This window comes from Tachypleus tridentatus, chromosome 13, assembly GCF_004210375.1.
Source record: "Tachypleus tridentatus isolate NWPU-2018 chromosome 13, ASM421037v1, whole genome shotgun sequence".
NCBI classification, from domain to species: domain Eukaryota; kingdom Metazoa; phylum Arthropoda; class Merostomata; order Xiphosura; family Limulidae; genus Tachypleus; species Tachypleus tridentatus.
The window spans coordinates 54,110,355-54,132,288 of NC_134837.1; the positions used below are offsets into that span (position 1 = coordinate 54,110,355).

Here is a 21,934-nt window from a genome sequence, read left to right on the forward strand (position 1 = left end):
ACTAACCAAATTTCAAGAAGGTATATTTGATAAATTCAGAATTGTATAAACATTGCCATGTTTAGCTTCACAGAAGAGCACCAATGCAATACATGTAGAGTTAAATATTATTTAGAACTTTAAACACTTCAGTACAAAATATGTACATTTTATTACTATTTATTTCAGATCTGGTTGTTAGCAAAGTTTTTCAATCATTTCTGTTGTGATATTCTTCTGAATGCTTTTATATGCTGTTTAGTTGTTCTCATTTTCTTTGTATTAAAATCTTGGAAGAAGAAATTACTTTTGTTAAGGGTGCAGTATTTTATGCTATTGTCCTTCCTTAAGAGTTTGCTTTAATCAGTCTTTGCTGGTTTCTTTTGGTGCAAATGTTTTTTTACAATTTTAAATACCATCTTTCTAAATGTGGATTTTGTTAAAGTATAAGATGTAAGGTAAAATAAGTTTTTTAAAATTATTTCATTGTGGTACATTTGTTTTCATGACACTGAGCTTAGTTTGATATCTTGGTGAGTTTATTGTATTTTTGGTGAGAGAAAATGTAAAATAGTTATTGCTTATGCATTATATCATTCCATTTTAGCATGCATGGAAAATAGAACAATATAATGTTGCTCTTTTTAGACCTATTGCCTATGACCTTCTCTGTAACAGTTTTGTGAACATTTTCTTGAACGTCAAAATGTTTCTAGATAGAAGTATTTCAAACTTTGACATAAATGTTTTTAAAGAAAGTAGTAACCTTTAATTCCATGTTTGGTAAAATACCTTATTGCAACAGTATTAGTGAGCAATTTTAAAAATATCTAATTTATTTAGATGTGGCATATATGTTTGAGTAAAAACTAGTTTAAGGCAAGCACTGAGTCACTACAGCAAAACCATTTGCATCATTCATGAGAACATTTATTTTGGGAAAAAATTATCATTTTCTCCCAAGGGAAGAATGAAATCTACTTGAAAAGTATAAATGTAACAACAGCTTGTATGGGTTGAGAAAATGTTTTATGTAGAGGAGCGAACAATGTTTCGACCTTCATTGTCAGGTTCACCAAGAAGGAAAGAGATAACTGATCAATAGCTGACTGCATGTTGTTCACTCCTCTACATAAAAAATTTTCTCAACCCATACCAGCTGTTGTTACATATATATTTTTCTCTGCAAGTGGGCTTTCTCGTCATCACAAAAATCTACTTGACATGTTATTGCAGATTTGTGAAATAATAGGTTTGTTTTTAATACTTCGTAATGAACTCTCTTGCACTGTAAATTATTGATGAGCATTTTTTGGTTTACAGAGTACATGTGCCATGTTTATGTACGATCTGACAATTTAGCAGGAGTTGTGATTTCTGATCATGAATATCCTCACAGAGTTGCTCATACACTTATTAATTTGGTGAGTAACAGAATGTGATTTTTCAAGTGGCATTTTTCTGGTCATTCCAAATGAGTGTTGAATGATGAGATATTTCTGTTTAAGTATAAGAATGAATAATTTTTGTATATTACTATCTTCCAATTAAAATATTTTAAACAATTTGTAATAACAGTAATTTTTTTATGGATAATGTTAAGTTATTCATAAATAAACTTAAATAATAACTATCAGGACTGGTTTATTAATTTTTTACTTTTTTTATAATAAAGTTTTTAAAGATTATACTCTTGTAAATGGATACTACATTATGGAAAATTTAGAGGGTATTAGTTGCTTATTTTAAGTAGCTAATTGTCACAGAATAGATCAGTATACAGGGGAGGAATGACCAACTTCAGGCTGCTGGGCTTGTCTCAGCTAACAATAGATCAGTATACAGGGGAGGAATGACCAACTTCAGGTTGCTGGGCTTGTCTCAGCTAACAATAGATCAGTATACAGGGGAGGAATGACCAACTTCAGGTTGCTGGGCTTGTCTCAGCTAACAAAGTTTGTTTGAATGATGAAGATCTTTCTTTTTTATTTTTTTTATTCAAATGTATCTAAATATTAGAGGAAAGAATGCAGGTTTGAACTTCTGTAGAAATGTATGGTGGCTCATTTACAATAACTGTACACTGAGCTTGTCTGAGCTCATCTGGTTTATGCTTGACAGTAAGAATATTTCATTTTGTTTAACATCACTAATTATTAAATAAGAGTGGAGGTTGGGGGTTTTTACTTTGAAGAATTTTTTTTTCTGGTTGGTTTAATTTTACATTAAAGCTATTTCTAAATATTAAGGGAAACTGCCTTCCCACAACTGGCTGCAGATAGCAAAAGGCAGTTGGAATTGAGGTGTTATGGGTTCAAAAACTCAACTCCTAACCATTTACTCTTTCTCCTTAGTTGATGGTGAGTTTTACATTGGCATTTGGATTTTGCCTGAGAAATAGAATATTCCCAATATATTTGGGTGCTATGACCACAGTCATAATGCATTATGACTTAAGAATGATAATGGAGGCATAATTTTGAGTTTTAATTTTATTATACTTTTACACACACACACACACACACACACACACACACACACACACACAGACAGACAGAGAGAGAGAGAGAAACAGACAGACCGACAGAAAATAATGACACACAACTGATTTACATACAAAAGTCATGAAAACTAAGTGATGGCAACTAGATGGTAAATGTATCAACCATCTCTACATGCATCTTTTTCTCTGCTTGTTATGAGGTTTATAGTGAGTTGCATTCAAAATTTAATGAAACTACTTTCTTTTAATGGTATACCAATATGCACAGCATAGAAATATAGCTAATAATCTATATTTTGATAGTACATAAGATTTAAAGTCTTAATTCTATATGGTAATATTGAATTTAAAAAATCCCAAATTTCCCCTAGTGTGAGAATTATGACACTTCATTTCACAACATTCCCTCTTCTTTTAATTTATTTAACCCCCTCCCTTCCAAGAAGTATGAAATGTAATATAAATTACTCATTTATATTATTTCATCATTTCTCAGGCAAATCATACTTTTCATAACCTTCAATCCTATTTGGTTACAAAGCTATCAAACAGAAAATCAAGACTCCTCTTGCCACACCCACTTGTCACATTTTCTCTTTCAGAAATTGCAAATAGTTCTCTGCAATGGTCAATACCTTATTATTTATAATGAATAGAAAACCAGGGTTTTCATCTGTCAAATTATTTATTCTATCTTTAGTGCAGAGAATTGTCAGTTTTGGTTTCAGTACAAGCATTATTGCTATGAGAAACCTACTGACTAGCTTAGATGAATTTTTGATGATTCTTTTCACATAATTAAAAAGCTAAAAAACTGTGATGGTTGTGGGTCATTGTCTGATTTTTGCATGTTATTTTTCTGTGTTTTTGGTTCGTTATATAATTAAATGAAAAACTATTTATTGCAGTTCTGACATTAATATAAAAAATGTATGGTTAAATGTTCTCGACAGTAACAGTAAAAACAAAAAAAGGTCTAGGTAAGAATTTTATTTCATGTTTTCCTGTGTATTCATTATTTATTATGAATTTAACTAAAGTGTAAAAATGAGAAACCTTTAATTAGTTAAGGTAAATAATGATAATATAGTGATTATTCACAAGGTATGCTTGCAAGTAGCTTGTGCTTAATGCAGTTCAATAGTGTAACCTGAGCCACATGTTTATCAAGTGATTTGCAACTTGTAATGGGGTGAATAGTAGTTAGACACAATTCAAAGGACAATAAAAGAATTAAAATTTAAATACAAATAGATGTATACTGTTACAAGTTTAAAGCTATAAAGAAAGAGATTTTCTTTTTGTGGTTACAAGGTCAGTAAATTTGACCAATCTTGTACAGCATCATGGTAGAGAAAAATAGCAGATAAAATATGAAGCTTTGCTGAGAAAGAAGAATGTTTGAAATTTATTTAGGAACTTTTAGAGGTTATGCAAATGAAATTTGAGATTTTTAAAACAAAGAAAACTATTTTTAATCTTAACATGGAGATCGTTTTGTGCTTGGAATAGTAAATATGTATATATGAATATATATATATATTCATGGGCAAATCTTTAGTGTAAATACTTCATTAAAAATTCTCATTTTGTGTGTACATAACACTTGTAATGTTTGCTAAACTTCAGCCAAATTTTGTGAGTACACTTACTATATTAAAAGTTGTGGTATAGAATGTATGAGTAGAAAATGGTTACTAGGAGTAAGAGAGTTGAAAGTGCAAAATATTATCACAAAAAATACAAAATAAAGGTAAATAAATTGTGCAGTGTACTAATGTTTTGTGTGTGAACCCTTAGCTTTATACAGGGCATTAAAACTTGTATTTTTGCTGCCATACAGTTTATAAAAGTAATATTGTAGAATATTGTTCCAAGTTTTACTGTATTACTCCTTATAATTCACACATATTGTTTGGTTATCTTTTGACCTTTTCACTTTTTACATAAGCTCATACAGCCTTAAAATTGTTCGTATTGGAATGTTGTTCAAGCCAAGCTGTGGGTGTATGTGTATTTTATTAGTCTCTTTGCTGTATTTTTGGAATAATTATCATGCTGAAAGGTGAATTCTTTGATTGATGAGCTGTATTCCTGAGAGAGTGACAGTGAATCAGAATGAGCCTGTACATGTCAGCAGTCAGGGTGCAATCAGTTTTGAGTATATCAGTGATAAAACTGGCTGAGTTTCAGCCCCAAACTTGTACTGATTTTTCATGTTGATTCACTAAGTACATTGTCCAGTACTGTGCTACTGTTTTGCACTGAATTTATGCAAATTGTAGTGGAAGTGTTAAACAACTTGATCTTGGATTTATTTGTAAAGGGCTCAGCACGGCCAGGTGGGTTAAGGCGTTCGACTTGTAATCTGAGGGTCAGGGGTTTGAATCCTTGTCACCAAATATGCTCACCCTTTCAGCCATGGGGGCGTTATAAAGTGACGGTCAGTCCCACTATTCGTTGGTAAAATATAGCCCAAGAGTTGGCAGTGGGTGGTGATGACTAGATTAAACTGTGTGATCTGATTTCTGTCTTAACTCTCTGCTTTGCTTACTTATTCTCAGCAGTAACTTTTGAGCTGCTAAATTTCTACTGAGAATGCTTTATGCTAATGTATATTTTAGTGTTGTTAAGGTATTGTTACACTGGTATTTACAGGTATTAACCTTATCATAACAGGTCAAAGGCCATATCATTAAGTCTTTTGACTCTCATTTAAAATTTTATTGAACTACTATTTTATGAATGTGTGTCAATAGCTTTGTATAAAATTGTAGCTTAAATTTTAATTTTAACATTATGCCTAAGTTAATTTCTTAATTTGAAAGGAAATATAAAAAAATGCATCTACTTAATCAATTTTTTGTGTTGTATGGTATATTGAATGCACAATTTATTCAAATTATAAGTTTGTGATCTCCAAATACAAAGTCTGTAGTTTCTTATGAATTATAAATTCAAATTACTAACATTGTTAAGCTAGAATATCATATAAGAATCTATGATGTTTTTGATTTTCTGTGATATATATTTATTGAATTGACCAGAGTGGCTCTGCCCACCTCTTCCATTTGTGATAATACTTGCTTACATACACCAGTGATGTGTGTGTGTAACCAATCAAAAGCTCATGAGTTCCCTAGTGGCTTTTTAAGCCTCTGGGAAGTATTTGGGCAACAAGCCTGTTCTTTTCATGTTAGATATCAAGTGTTAAGATGTTACTGGGCTCAAAATTTCATTTTTTTTAGACCCAAAAACACTTTAGATACTAAGCTTAATAAAGTAGTAGAATTCTGTGGTATTGATATAGTAATTTATTATTGTTTTGGTTATTTCCAAATGTGTGTGTGTGTGTGTGTGTGTGTGTATATGTATAAACATAAAAAATATTGTTTCACATCATCTACGTGTGTAACTTGATAAGGCTTACAGCCTACAGGAAATGAGTAAAAAGTTTGTAACTAGAAGAGATAATTGTTTGCCTTACTTCGTTTATTGTTCAATTTTTTAAGAAAAATAAGATTTTGTTTGTAGATAGTAATAATGAATGTGCATATATAAAATGTATTATAACCAAAATGTGACTGTATTTTAGAAAATTCTGATCCACTAGAATACAACCAAGACAGCTTTCTTTGTGAAAGCCAGTTTTATATTCATGGGTATAGTAACATGAATGCATGTGTGCTGCATCATTTCAACTTCTGTATTGTTAGCCAGGCATTGTTAGCATAATAAAAATAATAAATGTATGTAATTTATGAGATTTAAATATAATAATAAATATACATTTCAATGAAATTAAATAACTATATCCAAATGAAGCCAAATGAGTAAACAAAATCATGAGGAAGGATTGCATTAAAAACAGCAAATCCCAACCTCTGATTAATTATATTATAACCATAAATTTTTAAGCCATAAACAAAACACATTAAAATTAAACAAAATACACTGCATGTTTTTTTAAAAAAAGATGCTTGGGTACAAGCTACAGTGTGGGATTATAAAATGTATCCTAAGTTTTGGAGGAGACTGAAAAGTAGGACCCACATTGTGGTGGGGATACACAGTCTGTTAATCTTAACCTCCAATTTACTAGTCTCATATAAGATTAGAAGTTTAGGAGAATGTGATGTGGGTGCTCAAGCCCACAATGTCCCACATCTATATCACTCTCTGCATATTAAAAATATGTAGCATATTTTGTTTACAGCTTAAAATTTATATATATATATATATATATATATACTTTTATGAGATTTAAGCTATTGAGACTAAACATTCATGTTTTTGTGTTATAATTTTTGGTCATTCTAGAATAATAAAAGCATAATTTATATTTATTTCCCGATTTTTTATGGTGGTTATGAGATTGGTCAAGTCAACTGAAATATAAAATTTTTCTTTAAAAACATTTGATAATTATCTGGAGGTTGTGAAGATTTTGGATCTGAAATTTAAAAATTTTCTGATGCATAAGAGTGTTTATCTTAAAATCTAAATTAGTTTGAATGTTGTATTGTAAGAAACTGAAATGAAAAAAAAGACTGGGTAAAGCATTACTTAAACAAATCTTAAAACATAGTAAAGGAATCTGATATTTTGGGTATAAAAACCTTGTCATGTGTATTGATAATTTAAAAGTTATAGCATAAATACTATAACAAACAAAATTGTTACAAGGTCCATCTGTGGTACCAAGTCTATGCTGAGAAAGTAAATCTACCATGTTGAAGGTCTTTTATACAGCTCGTATTGAAACATGAAGTCATTTGAAATAATTTGGAAAGAGTATGCTTGCTTAGCCAGAATTTTAATTTCTGCACTTGCTCTGTGGTATCTCAGTTTTTGGAGCCAAATAAACAGTATGATTACCTGAACTTTTATTGGTTTTATACTACTTTCTAAATGGTTGGATTATATTAATACTCTTGCTATAGGAAGTTAAAAGTGCCCATCATAAATTTAAAGAGTTATATTAATAATTTAATTAAACTACTTTATTGTCATTGTATATGAATAAATGTGGTATCAAAACATGGTTAGCAAATCAGTTTTTAAGTTCCACATTTAAAAAAATACTTTAAAATTTTTAACTGCTCCTTATATCAAAATTGGCATTTTGTCTCTAATTTATTTGCTATCATTCAGAGAAGTATGGAATTTAACATAAACTATTCATTATAGTATGGATCTCTGATGTTTTGTACTATATTATTTATTAGTAATAAAAAACCAAAATCTTGATATATAAAACATTATTTTCAGTTCAGTGAATTGTCTGTTTTGACACCGGTTTGAAACTTTTCTTATGACAAGCTTAGCTGAATTTTTAAAGGCTCTTATTGCATAGTTGTAATGCCAGAAAAAGTACAATAGTTATAGGATGCTATTTACTTCGTGTGTATGTTGCTATTCTGTGTTCTTAGGTACATAATTAACTAAAAATTTAGTGTAGTAGTACCATTAGTATTAAAATAAAGGCTTAAGTTTTATGGACAGTTAAAAACAAGAATATGTAGGTAAGTACTATGTTTTTTGTTCTTCATATGTTATTTATTTACAATTATAAAAGTAACTAAAATATTTTATAAAAGTCTTAGGTTATATGAGGTTAAATTAGGGATGATAATGAAAAATATTTTTTCATGAGGTATTGCTTGCAAGCAGCTTATGGATAACCTAATTTGATAAGGAAATGAGCTTAATGTTTGCTGAGTAATTTACAACTTGTGCAGTTGGATTATTAGTTAGACATGGTTCAAAGGACAATAAACTTAAGTATAAACACATAAATGCTGTTAAGAACCTTAAGCTATTTAGGATAAACAATTGTAGTTTCATGTTACAATTTCTAGTCATTTAAGAAAGAACAAAGGATATATTTTATTTATTTCATATTTGTTTTTATGGTAGTTACAAGGTTGGTCAAATTGACTAAAGTATAGAGTGAGGGTAGAAAAAATCACTGATAAAATATAAAGTTTCACTGGAAAAAAAAACATTTATTTATGGGGTTATAGAGATTACACAAATGAAATTTCATGACTTGTAATCTTAATATGAAAATTATTTTGCACTTAAAGCAGTCAAAACTTTGACTTTTCATATTTACTGACAAATACTTAGAAAAATACAATTTTAAAATCTTGTTTTTTGTGTACAAAAGACTTGTAATGTTTACTGAAAGCTTGTCAGATTTCATAAAGCTATAGAAACATATTAAAAGTTATTTAGAAATGATGGTCACTTTGGGGTTGTGAAGTTGTTGAATCACCCGAACTTGTAAGAGAGTGTTAACACAGTATTCCGTGAGGAGCTCCCAGCTTCTCTTTCATTGGAAAAATGAACACGGTCAAAGTCTGTAACAAGTCATGCATGAAACATTTTAACATTCAGGTTTTGGGAATTAATGTTTGAATATCTTCAATTTTAAATATTTAAATTTGTTAGTCAAATAGTAATCTAAGTTTGTTTTTTTTATTTGTATTTTGGCAGTCGAAAAGAACTACAACTGCCACAAAATCTTGTATATTTTTAAGTACTGGAAATAGGGCTTAAAAGCTCTGAGAATAATTCTAACATTTGTTGAAAGTTCAAATAATAAAACTGATCATTGGAAAAATTTTTAAATAGTTTATTATATCTCGAGTTGTAATCACTAGATTTATTTATTAAATTACATTATGAAGTGTATGTAAAAGTTCTGTTCTGTTTTATTGCAAATAGAATGTGATCCATACTATACAAGTTAAAAAAGATATTGTTTAGATACCTTATCTGTTGGTGCCTGACCCATGAAAGCAGGTTTCTTCTAGAGTTGAGGGGGTTTGGTATGATTTATATGTTGATTGCATCTTGCACAATACGTGATGGTGTTTTGGATCTCACAAATTAGAACTTCCCTTTGAAACATTCTGTATACAGGCCTCATTTTTATCCCTTTTTTTTATTAATTATATATGTGGGATTTGTTACTCTCTTTTACTAAAATACTTATTTTGATTTTTCATCATCAGGTATTGGATGAGTTCTCCAAGAAAGTTCCTGTCACCTCATGGCCACTAGGAACAAACTCGTAAGTCACAATTGAATGTGTATTGGATACATATGTGTAAAAGTTAGTAAAACACAAAAACCAAGTCAATATTTGTTTTAGTGTTGTAGGTTTGTGTAGAACCACTACATAATTTTAGGTAAAGTGAAATTACATCTTTTTTTCTTTAACACTTGGTTCTTGTCCATTCATTGAGGGGTCAAATGTGGCCCAGTGGTTAGTATGCCAGACTATAAAGCTGAGATCTGAAGTTTGGTTCTATTGACACTAAAAAACAATCACTTTGGGACTTTGGATGCAGTATAAAGGTAACAGTCAAATCTCACTGTTTAAGTGTTAATGATGATTGGTGTTCACCAGCTGCTTTCCTTTAAGTCTATCGCTTCAAAATTAGAGATGGCTAGAACAGCTAGCTATAAAGAATAGCTTTGTGTAATATTCAAATAATAACCCATTTATCTATGTTATCTGATATTATAAATATCAATATTGTATAAACCTTCTGCAGATACATTTGCTTGACTGATCATAATTTTAAAATAGTTAGAAAATGATAGCTTTAACATTTGAATTATGAATATAAAATATGCTACTAAATGATCTGTTGTTTCATATCTTCACAAATTAAAATAAAAATACTTTTCAATTTTTTTATCAGAACGATTGCTTTCAGTGAGCTGGATGTTTACCTGACAAAGTATCAAGTAAGTGTTCAGTAATTCATTTAGTTTTAAAATAAACTTTACACCTGCAAAAAGAAGTTAGTGATATATAAGGATGTAGGTAATCTACCTATTTTCAACACCATGATGATAATTGTTTTAAATGCAATATGTAAAGCAGCTGCAAAACAAAATTTGTTCTGCCATATAAGTGTGTGGAAAACCTTCTTAAACTGTTTATAGAACATTGTAAACTTGCATCAAAGGCCACATGTTTCTTAAAATTGACTGAATACAGGAAAGAGTTTTTGTACTATACAACTGTTGGAACTAGTTAACTGTTCATACATTATGTGTGGCAGCATCTTTTGCAAATAATCTTTTAGTTTATTTTTACTGTTTTATATATGTCCTGGTAAATAATTTGTTTTTGAAACATCAGAGAATTTATTAGGAAACAACCAGATGTTATTTTGCAGACTAGAGATTTGGAGAGGTTTTTTTTTCACTGTATGTAATAGTACATTATGAGCTGTATACTTAATGGAAAGAATCTTCTTAACAACTGTTTAATAATTAACAAACAACTTGAAGTACATACTAGAAAAAATTTTTTTTTTCCACTTTTCTTCAGAATCCACAAGAAGCAGATGCCATGACAAAAATTCAGGCAGACTTGGATGAAACCAAGATTATATTAGCAAGTTGAAGTTTTACAGTTCTAATTATTTTTATATATCAATCCTTTTCAAAGGAATACCTAATTATTCAATTATTAGAATACATACATTTAGTAGTGTGAATAAAATGTATCAGATTTATTGTTTTTATATTACATCAAAATAAAATTATCAGTAATTAAAAAAATCTTTCTTTATTAGCTGTATATGGTTTTAAAGTAAAAGTATAATAGTTTATTAGCTACACATATTGCTGCCCTTTAGACTTTTTATTTAATTCTTGAATTCACCTGGGTGGTTGATATTTCACAAATGATTGTTATGAACAGCATTGGAACTAAGGCTTTGTGTGTTTCATGACTGTTCGACCTGATTGAGCCAAAGGCCTTGTTAGCAGTGTGTGATTGACTTCTTATTATATTCTTCTTACAAAGAAACCTTCAGGGCTAGTAAAGAAAATCTTGTTAAAATTATGATCAGTCTTCTTATGATGTAATATCACACAAACTACTGATACATGGATCACACTTCACTGTCATAGGTGTTAATATATGTATAAAAATGTGGGTATTGTTTATTAGCAAACTTTTATGTGAATTGTTTTAAAGGGAGTGCTTAAAAAGTCCTATATACATATTGTTAATCAAATCTGATATTGAAATATTTGCTTATTAAAGAATAAAAACTAAAGAACAATTCCATTTGAGTTTTTTAATATTAGAGATTTAATTTCCATTCAATTAAAATGAGAAATTAAAGCTTGTTTTTATAATTTCTGATAGCTTTCTTTATACAAATATATACAGTGATGTGGCTTGTGTTTAGCTGTGACAGAAATGTTCCAATTTCCATAACTATAAATCACCATGCACCCTAGGTATACCTCAGGTTGGAGAGGTTTCCAGTGTTTGTCACTCCACACACTAGCAAAATCTTGGTAAAAGGCTTTTGAATTGATAAATATGAAGTACAAAGAGTTGCACATAAGATTTAAAAAAAAATTGAAATAATTAAAAATGTTTATTATGTGAAAGAAGTACACATTTTTAGTTTTTGCTAATTATACATTTACTTTTTTCTCTGGATGTGTCAATGAGCAGACACTTGTTTGTGGACCAGCAGTTGCAATCCATTTTCCCAGGGGGATTCTAAAACCCCTTGCTTTATTCATTTTCTCATTTTTGAGTTTGATGGTCCTGTCAGTATTGCTCTTCCTTTTGTCTTAGAGCCAAAGAATGGTAAATGCATACCATCCTTTCATCAGTATGAAGCCAGTGAATTAAATGCTGAACCACAGATTGGTGCCTTTGCTAATGCCATATAATATGTGAAAAGTTGAATGGTTAGATTTTTGTTAATAGTATGATTGAATTCTGCACATCAGTTTGTGTGCGTCTCAGCTGATACACACTTCAGTTCAGTATATTATTACCAATCCATTAATGTTGAAGTTTTACTCTTTGTATTTTCTGTTCACTTATTATCTTTGCAATAATAATTTTTTTTTACATTTTTTTCCTCCTGACATATTGCTTTAATGGTTATTTTTATAGCATAGTGCCCTGGAGAATGTTTTACAACGTGGAGAAAAATTAGATGACTTAGTAGCCAAGTCTGAAGAACTCAGTTCCCAATCTAAAGCATTCTATAAAACTGTGAGTTGACTTTGTGTGTATGTGTATACAAATGACTCGTTTTTCCTCCTAAATTTGTCATGTAGTAATTTGTCCTCTTTGATAATGGGTTGAAACTGTGGAATGAGAAAGTAATAGAAATACAATGTTAAATTAAGAACATGCAATAAGGGACAAAAAAGTTTAAGTTTTTTAATCATTTTCTATAAGATTCCAGAATACTTCATTGTTTCACCTGACTTTGGTTTTAAAAAATGCTGTTATTCCTGGTGTTTTATTAATTTTATACAGTTTGTAAGTCTTGTCTAATAAAATAAACAATTAAAAGTACTGTAATGCAGAACTTGCTAATTGTCAAATTTACAGGACATAATGTAATGGTTTCAATGTTTCACAAGGTTGTTATTCTTGATGATACCAGTTTAACCTGGTGAAGCATTGAAACCATAAATATATATTACACAGTAAACAAGTTTTGTCCAGTAAGTTTATTTGGTTAATTTTTTAATCTTCATTGTTTTTAATACAATGCTTAAAATTGAATTTTTACATGTGCACATGGTCAAGAGTATCCTACCTTAAGTTTTAATTGAACTCACTAAATAATTTCTCATTATTAGAATCTTAAGGTTGTTATTTGTGTTAGTAATTAAACAAGATCATCTAATTTGTTGCAGTATTTAGTTGATATTTATTCATAATGTAGCTTGGACTATGGATATAGAGATGACACAGCTGGTAAAAATGTTGACAAAAGCCAAACATCTTGATGTATAAAAAGAAAAACAATTACAATTATTGTCCTGAGAACAAAGAATTCTTAAGAAACTTTGTTGTTACATCATGATAAAACTTTTCTGTTCAATATATTTAGGCCCGTAAAACCAACTCCTGCTGTGTTTTATTGTGAAGCTGGTGAATTTACCAAGAAAATATACATACTGATCATCTTGGGCTGGATTACTCAGTCAAATATTTATCAGTGTTGCTGTTTTGTCAAAGAGATGTATCTGTCAGTCTTAACACATGGATGTAAAAGTGTCTAAATATTGTCATCACATTCTGGAGCAGTTAATAACTGAGTGATTGCTGCTGTTAATTATAGGCTTAAATTCCCTTGTTTACTGCTGTTGTCAGTATCATTTGCATTAGTGACATAGTAGTATAACAGGATTTATATAAACATTGTAAGAAAGAAGAAGAAAAACATCTTGTGGACCAGAATTTTCTAATATAACTATGTTAAGATTTAAGAAAGTGTTGGAACTTGAATAATATAAGTTTTTATGGAAAGATTTATATGGATAGCCCATGAAAAAGTTACACCATATTATAATGGTAGGCTACTTTTTTTTTCTTTTTTTTAATGTAATTTAGTGTTTTTGTAATTTTACCATAGAAAATCTTTCACAGTATTTCATACTTTATGTAAGTAAATCAAACAAGACTTGTGTTGCAGAATATTTGTGTATTTAGGTAAAGTTAGATGTACAGTGTCTTCACCTCTCAAACAAAAAAACTTACTTTGTGTGCAAAAAGCCACAAGTCTATGTCAAACAATTATCAATTATAAACTGACAATTGTTTCCAATGGATAACTGCCTAATTTAAACCCATGACTTAAACATTGTGAATAAATCTTTTTTTATTTTGTTTTCTTAATTTTGAAAAGTGACAGCATTCTGCATTTGATATTGCTTATAATTGTTTTGTTAAAAGTAAGAATTCGAAACTACTTATAAACCTAGAAACGTTTTAGTAATCTAATTTGGTTTTCATTTTATTTTTCTATACAAATTCAGTGTTATTTTGAGTATTTAATTAAAACAAATTGTAGATGCAAGAGAATATATTTAAACTCTTAAGACAACAGTTACTAACTATTGTTAACACTCCTCACACTGAAGAATGAACAGTCAGAATTTTTATCAGTAATGGAGTCATTATCTATTTGTTTTAATTTCTTTATGCTAGCATTTACAGAATTAAGACAAATTCAATTTATCTAGAAATGTTTGATGCCAGGTTGGAATGTTACTTTGCTTAAATCTTCATACAATATTTAGAAGTAAAAAAACCAGAAGTTTTTTAAAATATCATTAAAGCTATTTGTAAAGTTATAAGTTTCAAGGTATATAAGTGAGTGTTTATTTAGAATGCAGATGCCCAATTAGTAAAAAAAAACAAAGTTTTTCATGCTTATTTTCTGTATGCAATGTTTTTAATTTCATGTAGTTAGTCATGTAAGTGACAACTTCCCAACCACTCAATTATCATGTAAGCAAGGTTCAAGGTTTTAAACATCCCATTTTTTTTCATGTTATCTATTGTAATGTTAAAACTGGTGTTATGTAAATATTAAATTATATACTAGTAATGTAATCATTGTAGTGCTTCTGATGTGTTGATCCAAGTATATACATTTATGAAGTTATGCTACATAAAATTAGTCTGATACCTTCTTGCATAATCTTTATAATGATCACATGTAGTGTTTTGAAATATCCTTCAAACAAACTTCAAGTTAAAAAGCCATTTAGCAAACTTACGTTTTTTTGTATGACTCAATCACTTGGAAATGTTGAGTTTGTTTTAATGGCCAGTCATTCATTGTAACAGTTTGGCTCAATATTGGTCTGTATGAAATTGGGTTAGAGCTTCATAGTATCTTATTTTCTCTTTGCTTCTGATTAAAATATAACTTTACTTGGTTGTTACCATATGTTAAGATACCTTTGTAGCCAAACTGATTGATTTAAATTTATTTCTGGAAGCATTAATGTAAAACTTTTTCTGTAAACTGTGTTATCAGTCTCCAGTTGATTGGGTTATCCTAAATTAAAACTTTCCTTATTCAATCTCAGTTTCATACATTTGTATTTAAAATCTATTTATGTTAAGTGTCATACATTGTTACATTTCAATGAAAAATATGTCAGATCAAATGTCCACACCTTTAGTTAGTAACATTTTTATAATGTGTATTCAACAAAGGTAAACTTCAAGTAAGTCTTTGGCACCTACTCATAATTTCACTGCTTAAGACTTCATACAAAATGAGAAAAAAGTCATTGTTAATCTAAGAAAACTACCAACTTAGGATTCTGAAGAAAGTTTGAAAATTTCCACACACACACAGTTACATATATTGTTATCTACTGCTTTTCTAGTCATGAAAACTTTTTAACCATCTATGAAACTAAGCAGTTTAAATATTGGTTAGTTTCAGATAATTACATAAACATGAGAACAATGTTTAATAGGCTTTACCAATTTGTTTATTTCTTCAAAAATGCATTAACTTCAGACAACATTATGCATTAGAAAAAGCAACCAACCCAACTGGGGTTTTTGGATATATTTTAAAATTATTAACTATAGCTTATAATTTTATTAAAATTATTTCAAATACTTCTCAGTAGAACTCTTAACTTGAAGACAGACTTATGAAGTCAAACAAGTAGCAAAAATTTACCTTCAAACTATCTGTTCTTGTCATCAGTGCTGGTTTTTACAGATGGTATCATCCCAGACACTAATTGATAGGTAATCAGTACTTTGTACTTTAAACTGAAGTTGTAAGTTGGAACATATGTTAACATACTGCAAATAAAATTGTTTCTGTAGTTATATTCCAAATTTCTTCTATGGACAAGGTACTCCTTTTGCTTGAGCTACACTTGGTGTGTGCTGGTTACATAATGCCTTTAAAATGGAAACTGGTGATAGGAGGTAAAACAGCTATAGATTGTATTAAAATGACCTTAGCTAAATTTCTTTAAGTTAAAAATTTGGTTGTATTGGATTAATGAACATTATAAGTGGTAGTGTTGGAAATACTTTTGTGTGAACTGATATGTTCATTAAAATATGAAAAGCTGACAAATTGTACCTGTGTATAAAGGTTTTCTTAATAAATTATATTTTACATAGCATTTTTAATAAGATTGATTAATTTTGACAAATTTTAAATATTTAATACTAATTTTTGAAAGAAATACAAAAACATATTATCTGTAACTTGCTTCAAATAATATCTAACTTGCAAGCTGTTTTGGAAAGTAAAACTGAGATTAAAAACCAATGCAAATAATTCAAAGTCATTATAACTTTGGTCATATTATTGGGCATTCTTTACACAGGCATTAGTCATGTGCTTCCTAAAATCAAATTCATGTGTCACAACTGTTAATACTTGAAATGTTTCATATTATTAGTTGACAAAGGCTTAAAAAGATTCCATTGTGTTTCTTTGGCTTGACTGGTGAAAGTTGCAATAACAACTGTCTATAGAAATCAACTGTTTCCAGAATAGTAGTCTAGTAAATGTTGGTCTAGTTAGTGAAAATTTGTATTAACCTGTTAGCTTGAATGTAGTCTGAGTTATGGTTGTTTTTGTCATTGTTTTGTCCAGTTTACGTTTTGCTGGTATTATTTTTAAACAAATGATACATGCTCATCCAATAATACAATATAGTTATTTTCAGTTTTGTTTCATTGGTAAGTTTTTACAGTGTTTCATATTTATTCTAGTGTGCACTGTGTATCATTTTCTGACTGCCAATATAAATACTGTTGCAAGCAACATTTTAATTTGGACATTTACTAGAGGGAACTAATGACAATGACACTTTTAATAATCTAGAAATTTCATGGAATATGTAGAAAATGAGGGTGCATGCATTATAAATACAAGAATCAGTGAAGTAATGAATTTTTTACAAGTATTCAGTGAGTGATCCAGCACTATGCTAATAGTGAAAATTACTGTGTATATTGTTCTTCATTTGATTTGTCAGGAAACTTTGAACAAGTTTGTCTGTGAGTTAGGCATAACATATGTTTTGGAATATCTGGGCAGATACTGTTTGTGAACTTGAGGGTTATGGCTTGTATCAATATGAGCATAGCCTCTGGCAAACATTATTGAGGCAATAAATAAATTTTATCATTATGTGTATTGGATTTGGCATTATTTTTGCCAGATACTTCTGACATCAATGTTGAAACATATTAACAATATTTTGATGAAAATAAAATAGAATTTGACTAAACTCCAAGATAACCATGCAATGAGATAAAAAATATTGCTGTTAAAAAGAAGGTCAATAAGAAAAAGAGATAAAGAGGTGCAATATTTAAAGAAAAATTGTGAACAAATAAAAATATGATTGAAGACAAGATCTACGAAGCTACTGGAGATGTACAGAAGAATTGCAAGATTGAAGAAGTATAGAAAGGCTGTAATGACAGAACTGAAGAATCCAAAACAAAATCAAATAATTGATGTGGCTGGTAATCTTTTCATATACCTCTCTCTGCATCTGCCCAAGAATTCCAACCTAAAACAATATGAAAACCTATTGAGAACTTCCTGGACTAATTTGGCCATGTTACTATTTAGCTATTTCAATTCAACATTTCCTGACTGCAAAACCAACATACTCTAACAGAGAGATACTATGGGGGGCCTATAAGGCTCAGTGTGAAATAACTAATGAGTGAATAGTAAACAACCAGCTATTCATCATGCTGCTCATTGTTAAGAACCAGTTTAAATAATACAGAAATCTTCCAGATGAAAACCATAACTTTGATAGCTGCTTTATCCAACAGGTTCAGAGTAGCACACCACAACGAAGTATCCAGAGCAAACTTCCAGAACAGGGTATGGATAAAAAAAAAAGTTAGACAAACTTGCTTAAGATTTGCTTAATTATTTTACCTGTTGCTCCATATTACTAGTTTATTGATGTTCTAAGAGATGTGTAGAATTAGGTTAAAGGAAAGTAGGTGTATACCCTTAAAGGAAGCTCTCAAGTTGGCAATTAAACTTGAATACATTAATCTCAGATGAATAATTAAAGGTACCATCTAAATGTTATGGGATCACCAGATTAATTTGCTTTGAAACATCAGTTTTCTTCTGATGATGATAGTCTAGAATGAGTGAAAGGATTGGGCTAGAGAACCAATTACATAGAATAAAGGTAATAAACCAGAAGTATATAGGTGTTTGAAATGTAACTTTGAAGGACATATTGTTGGGAACTGCAGACAAAAGCATACAGGGAATAATAATTACTTTCAAAGGATGTTAATAAAAGAACTGTTATAATTGTGGAAAATGTGACCAATACAACTAAGACTAAAGAATCAACAGCTGTGAACCAAAGAAATAATATTCTAAGGATGAGTCTGTGAGCATAACAGATTAAAGAAACAACAAAGGGCTAATCATACACTAGGAAACAGGAATTAACTAGACTTAGAGCAAAGTTCAACTGAGAAAACTCCATCTGCCTAAACTGAGATAAAAGTCATTATTTAAAGAAACCAGTCTATGAGCCCATGGGAAAGTTAGCAGTGTATTGATTATTGCAGGTGTAGAATCAATGTTAGTTTGACTCAGTTTCATAATACAATTTTTTAGAATATGCAGAAAATATGAGAATTATTGAAGTGATGAGCAGGTAATGAGTATTCAGTGAATGATCCAAGTCAACATGTTATTTGTTCGATTAAGGAGGAATTTCTGTAGGTTTATTTTTGAGTTAAACATACTATTTGTCTGGGAATATTTGTAAATGTATTTGAACTTAAGCCAACAACATACATCAAAGTGAATAAAACTGCTGCAAATGTGAAGAAATGTTTTGTTATGTGACCTATAGACAATGTTTACCAAAGAACACATTCAAATTGCAAATACTTTCAGAATAAGTTTGTCATTGGAGCCAGGTTTATTGATTTAGACTTATAATATCAATTTTTTCAGCTAACTGGACCTTGTAATCATTATGGCCAAATAAAAAGATAACAAGGAGACTCAAGAGTTATCAAATTAATGCAATTAATATTCATTTAATTTGAATTTTTCTCATAATTTAGTTCTGATGTTTGCTTGTTTTATCATTCATGGAGCTTAGGTTCAGAAGTTTTGTCAATAAACTTGCATAATATATAAGATTACTATTGAAAAAACAACTATTTTAGCATTTTACAGTTACAGTGGTACACTACTATTACTTTATTTTTCAATACTTCAAAGCAAACTAGGTATGATCTGTAATTATTATTATTGTTTTTACTATAATTTTCTCAAATTAATTGACAATTATTTAGTAAAAACAATAATAATAATACAGATCATACATACCTAGTTTGCTTTGAAGTAGAAACTAAGAGAACAAAGCATAAAAATGATGATGAAAATAGGAAAATTATAAAACAAGCATTTTAAATGATTAGAGAACAGTTTCAGAGACAAGCCAACAGTTGTAGCAATATTTTTTACTGTAGTTGTTCAATGTGACATTGTTATTAATATACTTCTATCTCGTAATGTTATAATAGTGAACTATTTTCTCTCTGATAAACTTGTAATTGGATACTACCATAATATGACTAATTAGAAGAATAAACCTTTTTAATTATGTGTTACAAAATGAATATGGAATGGTAAGCTAGGCCTCTGTTTCAGTAATATACATATTAGTTTGCACAGAAGGCTGAACATATCAAACTTACAAACCTCAGCATGTTAAGGAAATTTGTTTCTGACAGAATTTACCTCATGAATGAGTCACTTTCAACAACTTCCTTACAAACTTATCACTTTTATTGTTCTTTTTTCTACAGTTCTAACCCCAGGTCATTCTCACAGGTACATTCTAGCTGGGAATTTAATTACACAAAACACTCTTCACTATTTAACCTTGGTATTTCAGGAGTAAGAAAACAAAAAGTTCTGATAACTAAAGTTTAATGAATCCATGGTATGTTACCACATGCATGAAATACTTGACTTGCTTGACATTCCTTATCAAAACATCTGATAAAAAAAAAAGGAAGTTTACTGTTTACTATTCTCTAACCAGCTTATTATGGAAGAAGTTATGCTGACCTCTTCCAGGTAACAGTGAACAACAACACGGTGGTGTAGAAACCGTACAAAACCAGCCCATACTGAAACCATGTGGATTATATACAAAACTTGCCTTCCAGCCTTGGTAACAGAAACATATTGGTTAAGGATACAAAAGATAGTTAATTAACTGGTTGTTTTCTTTTTACCTAAACCATCCTGTTCAGAAACTGGAATATTAATTTGGCCAGTTGTGATTACTGCACACACACACACACACATATATGTAAGGACAAAGGAAGTGCTTTAATCTTGCCTGAAGTGGTATCTGTACATGTTATAGAATCTACAACTACAACTAAGCACAGCTAAGTTTACTAGTAACTACATCACTAACATCTAATGTTGTTCTTCCTCCTTTAGATTTTCCAAAAATGGCTCTGCACAAAGAGCAAAAACTTTGTACATTGTGCATACCAAGTAGTTAGATACATCTTTAAAATGTGTTCCCCATTTTTCAGGGCAATTAGGGCTAGCTCTCTTTAAATTTTGAAAATGAATCAAAAATTACACACAAGATAAAAGTATGAAAATATGAAGCATCTCTTTTTTTTAAATGGCAGGGAGGACACCATCAAACCAAGTCAACATAACTTCTTGTTTTCCAAAAATATTTGTACATCTTTTAGCAGTAGTAGCCTTCGCAACAATACAAAACAATGGTTACTGAGTACAGCAACTACCTTACAATAATGAACAATATTTTATTTTCACTATCTCAGAAACTTAAAATCTAAAGGACAAATGGATTGGAATGCCAGCAATTCTTAACATTGTCAGTAACTTTTGAGTTTACAACCATGTGCTATATTCACATGTGAGAAAACAAATAAACAGAAACAATAGTAGTAGATATTAAGGCAGGGCACCTATTGTCTAGCATCACTTAAAACTTGATTTCTTTTTTATGTTTTTCATATTTAATGAGAAGACTTCTAGTTGTTTCTACTCATGGTGTAAGAAAGAGAGGTGTATAGATGATCAAAGACTTTCTTGATTCAGATAAGGACTGGAGACTAGACATCTAAACACCTCTCCCCAACATTCACTAGTCCTCACATTGTGAGCAAGACAAGAAGAGGCACCTCTCTTTTCTCTTACTGTGCCTGGTACTGTTGCATAGGGTAGGCACCAATAACACTGGGCTGGTGAAGACCCTGCCCCACTGGACTCTGAACAGCTGCTGCAGCTATCGGAGGTTGTCCTGGAATTCCCTGCCAAGCCATCTGCATTCCTAAACTGCAGACAAAAAAAGAGAATATTAGATATTGTACATACAAAAATGAAGCAGACAATTCTTTGCCTTTTTTACTTTTTATATGTACTGATGCCATGGTTATGAATGTAAAAGAAAAAAAAGTGGGTGTATGCTGTGATAAATAATACAAACAGCCTAACCTTCACACAATTTATTTATAACATATTATAGTATATATTTAAAACATGGTATACACTATTAGATGGTTCAGGTGATGTACTAAGAGGTAGT

General features: G+C 30.0%; 2 protein-coding genes across 17 annotated transcripts in view; one reads left to right on the forward strand and one right to left on the reverse strand.

Moving 5' to 3' along the window:
- The window catches only part of Ykt6 (YKT6 v-SNARE homolog), a 32,732-nt gene extending 17,356 nt beyond the window's left edge, over positions 1–15,376 (forward strand). For 6 of the 7 annotated variants that reach the window (XM_076484573.1, XM_076484578.1, XM_076484572.1 and 3 more), the window contains 6 exons: positions 1,303–1,403; positions 9,505–9,563; positions 10,201–10,246; positions 10,839–10,904; positions 12,438–12,539; positions 13,393–15,376. In XM_076484573.1, the coding sequence (XP_076340688.1) occupies positions 1,303–1,403; positions 9,505–9,563; positions 10,201–10,246; positions 10,839–10,904; positions 12,438–12,539; positions 13,393–13,428 (410 nt within the window). In that variant the 3' untranslated portion in view covers positions 13,429–15,376. Of the gene's footprint in view, positions 1–1,302; positions 1,404–9,504; positions 9,564–10,200; positions 10,247–10,838; positions 10,905–12,437; positions 12,540–13,224 lie in introns of all 7 variants that reach the window. The other variant, XM_076484576.1, reaches the window with a different exon arrangement.
- Positions 15,377–20,117: 4,741 nt separating this feature from the next.
- LOC143241069 (nucleolysin TIAR-like) overlaps positions 20,118–21,934 on the reverse strand; it is a 283,540-nt gene continuing 281,723 nt past the window's right edge. For all 10 annotated transcript variants that reach the window (XM_076484571.1, XM_076484563.1, XM_076484564.1 and 7 more), the window contains one exon: positions 20,118–21,684. In XM_076484571.1, coding sequence (XP_076340686.1) covers positions 21,543–21,684 — 142 coding nt within the window. In that variant the 3' untranslated portion in view covers positions 20,118–21,542. The remainder of the gene's footprint in view (positions 21,685–21,934) is intronic.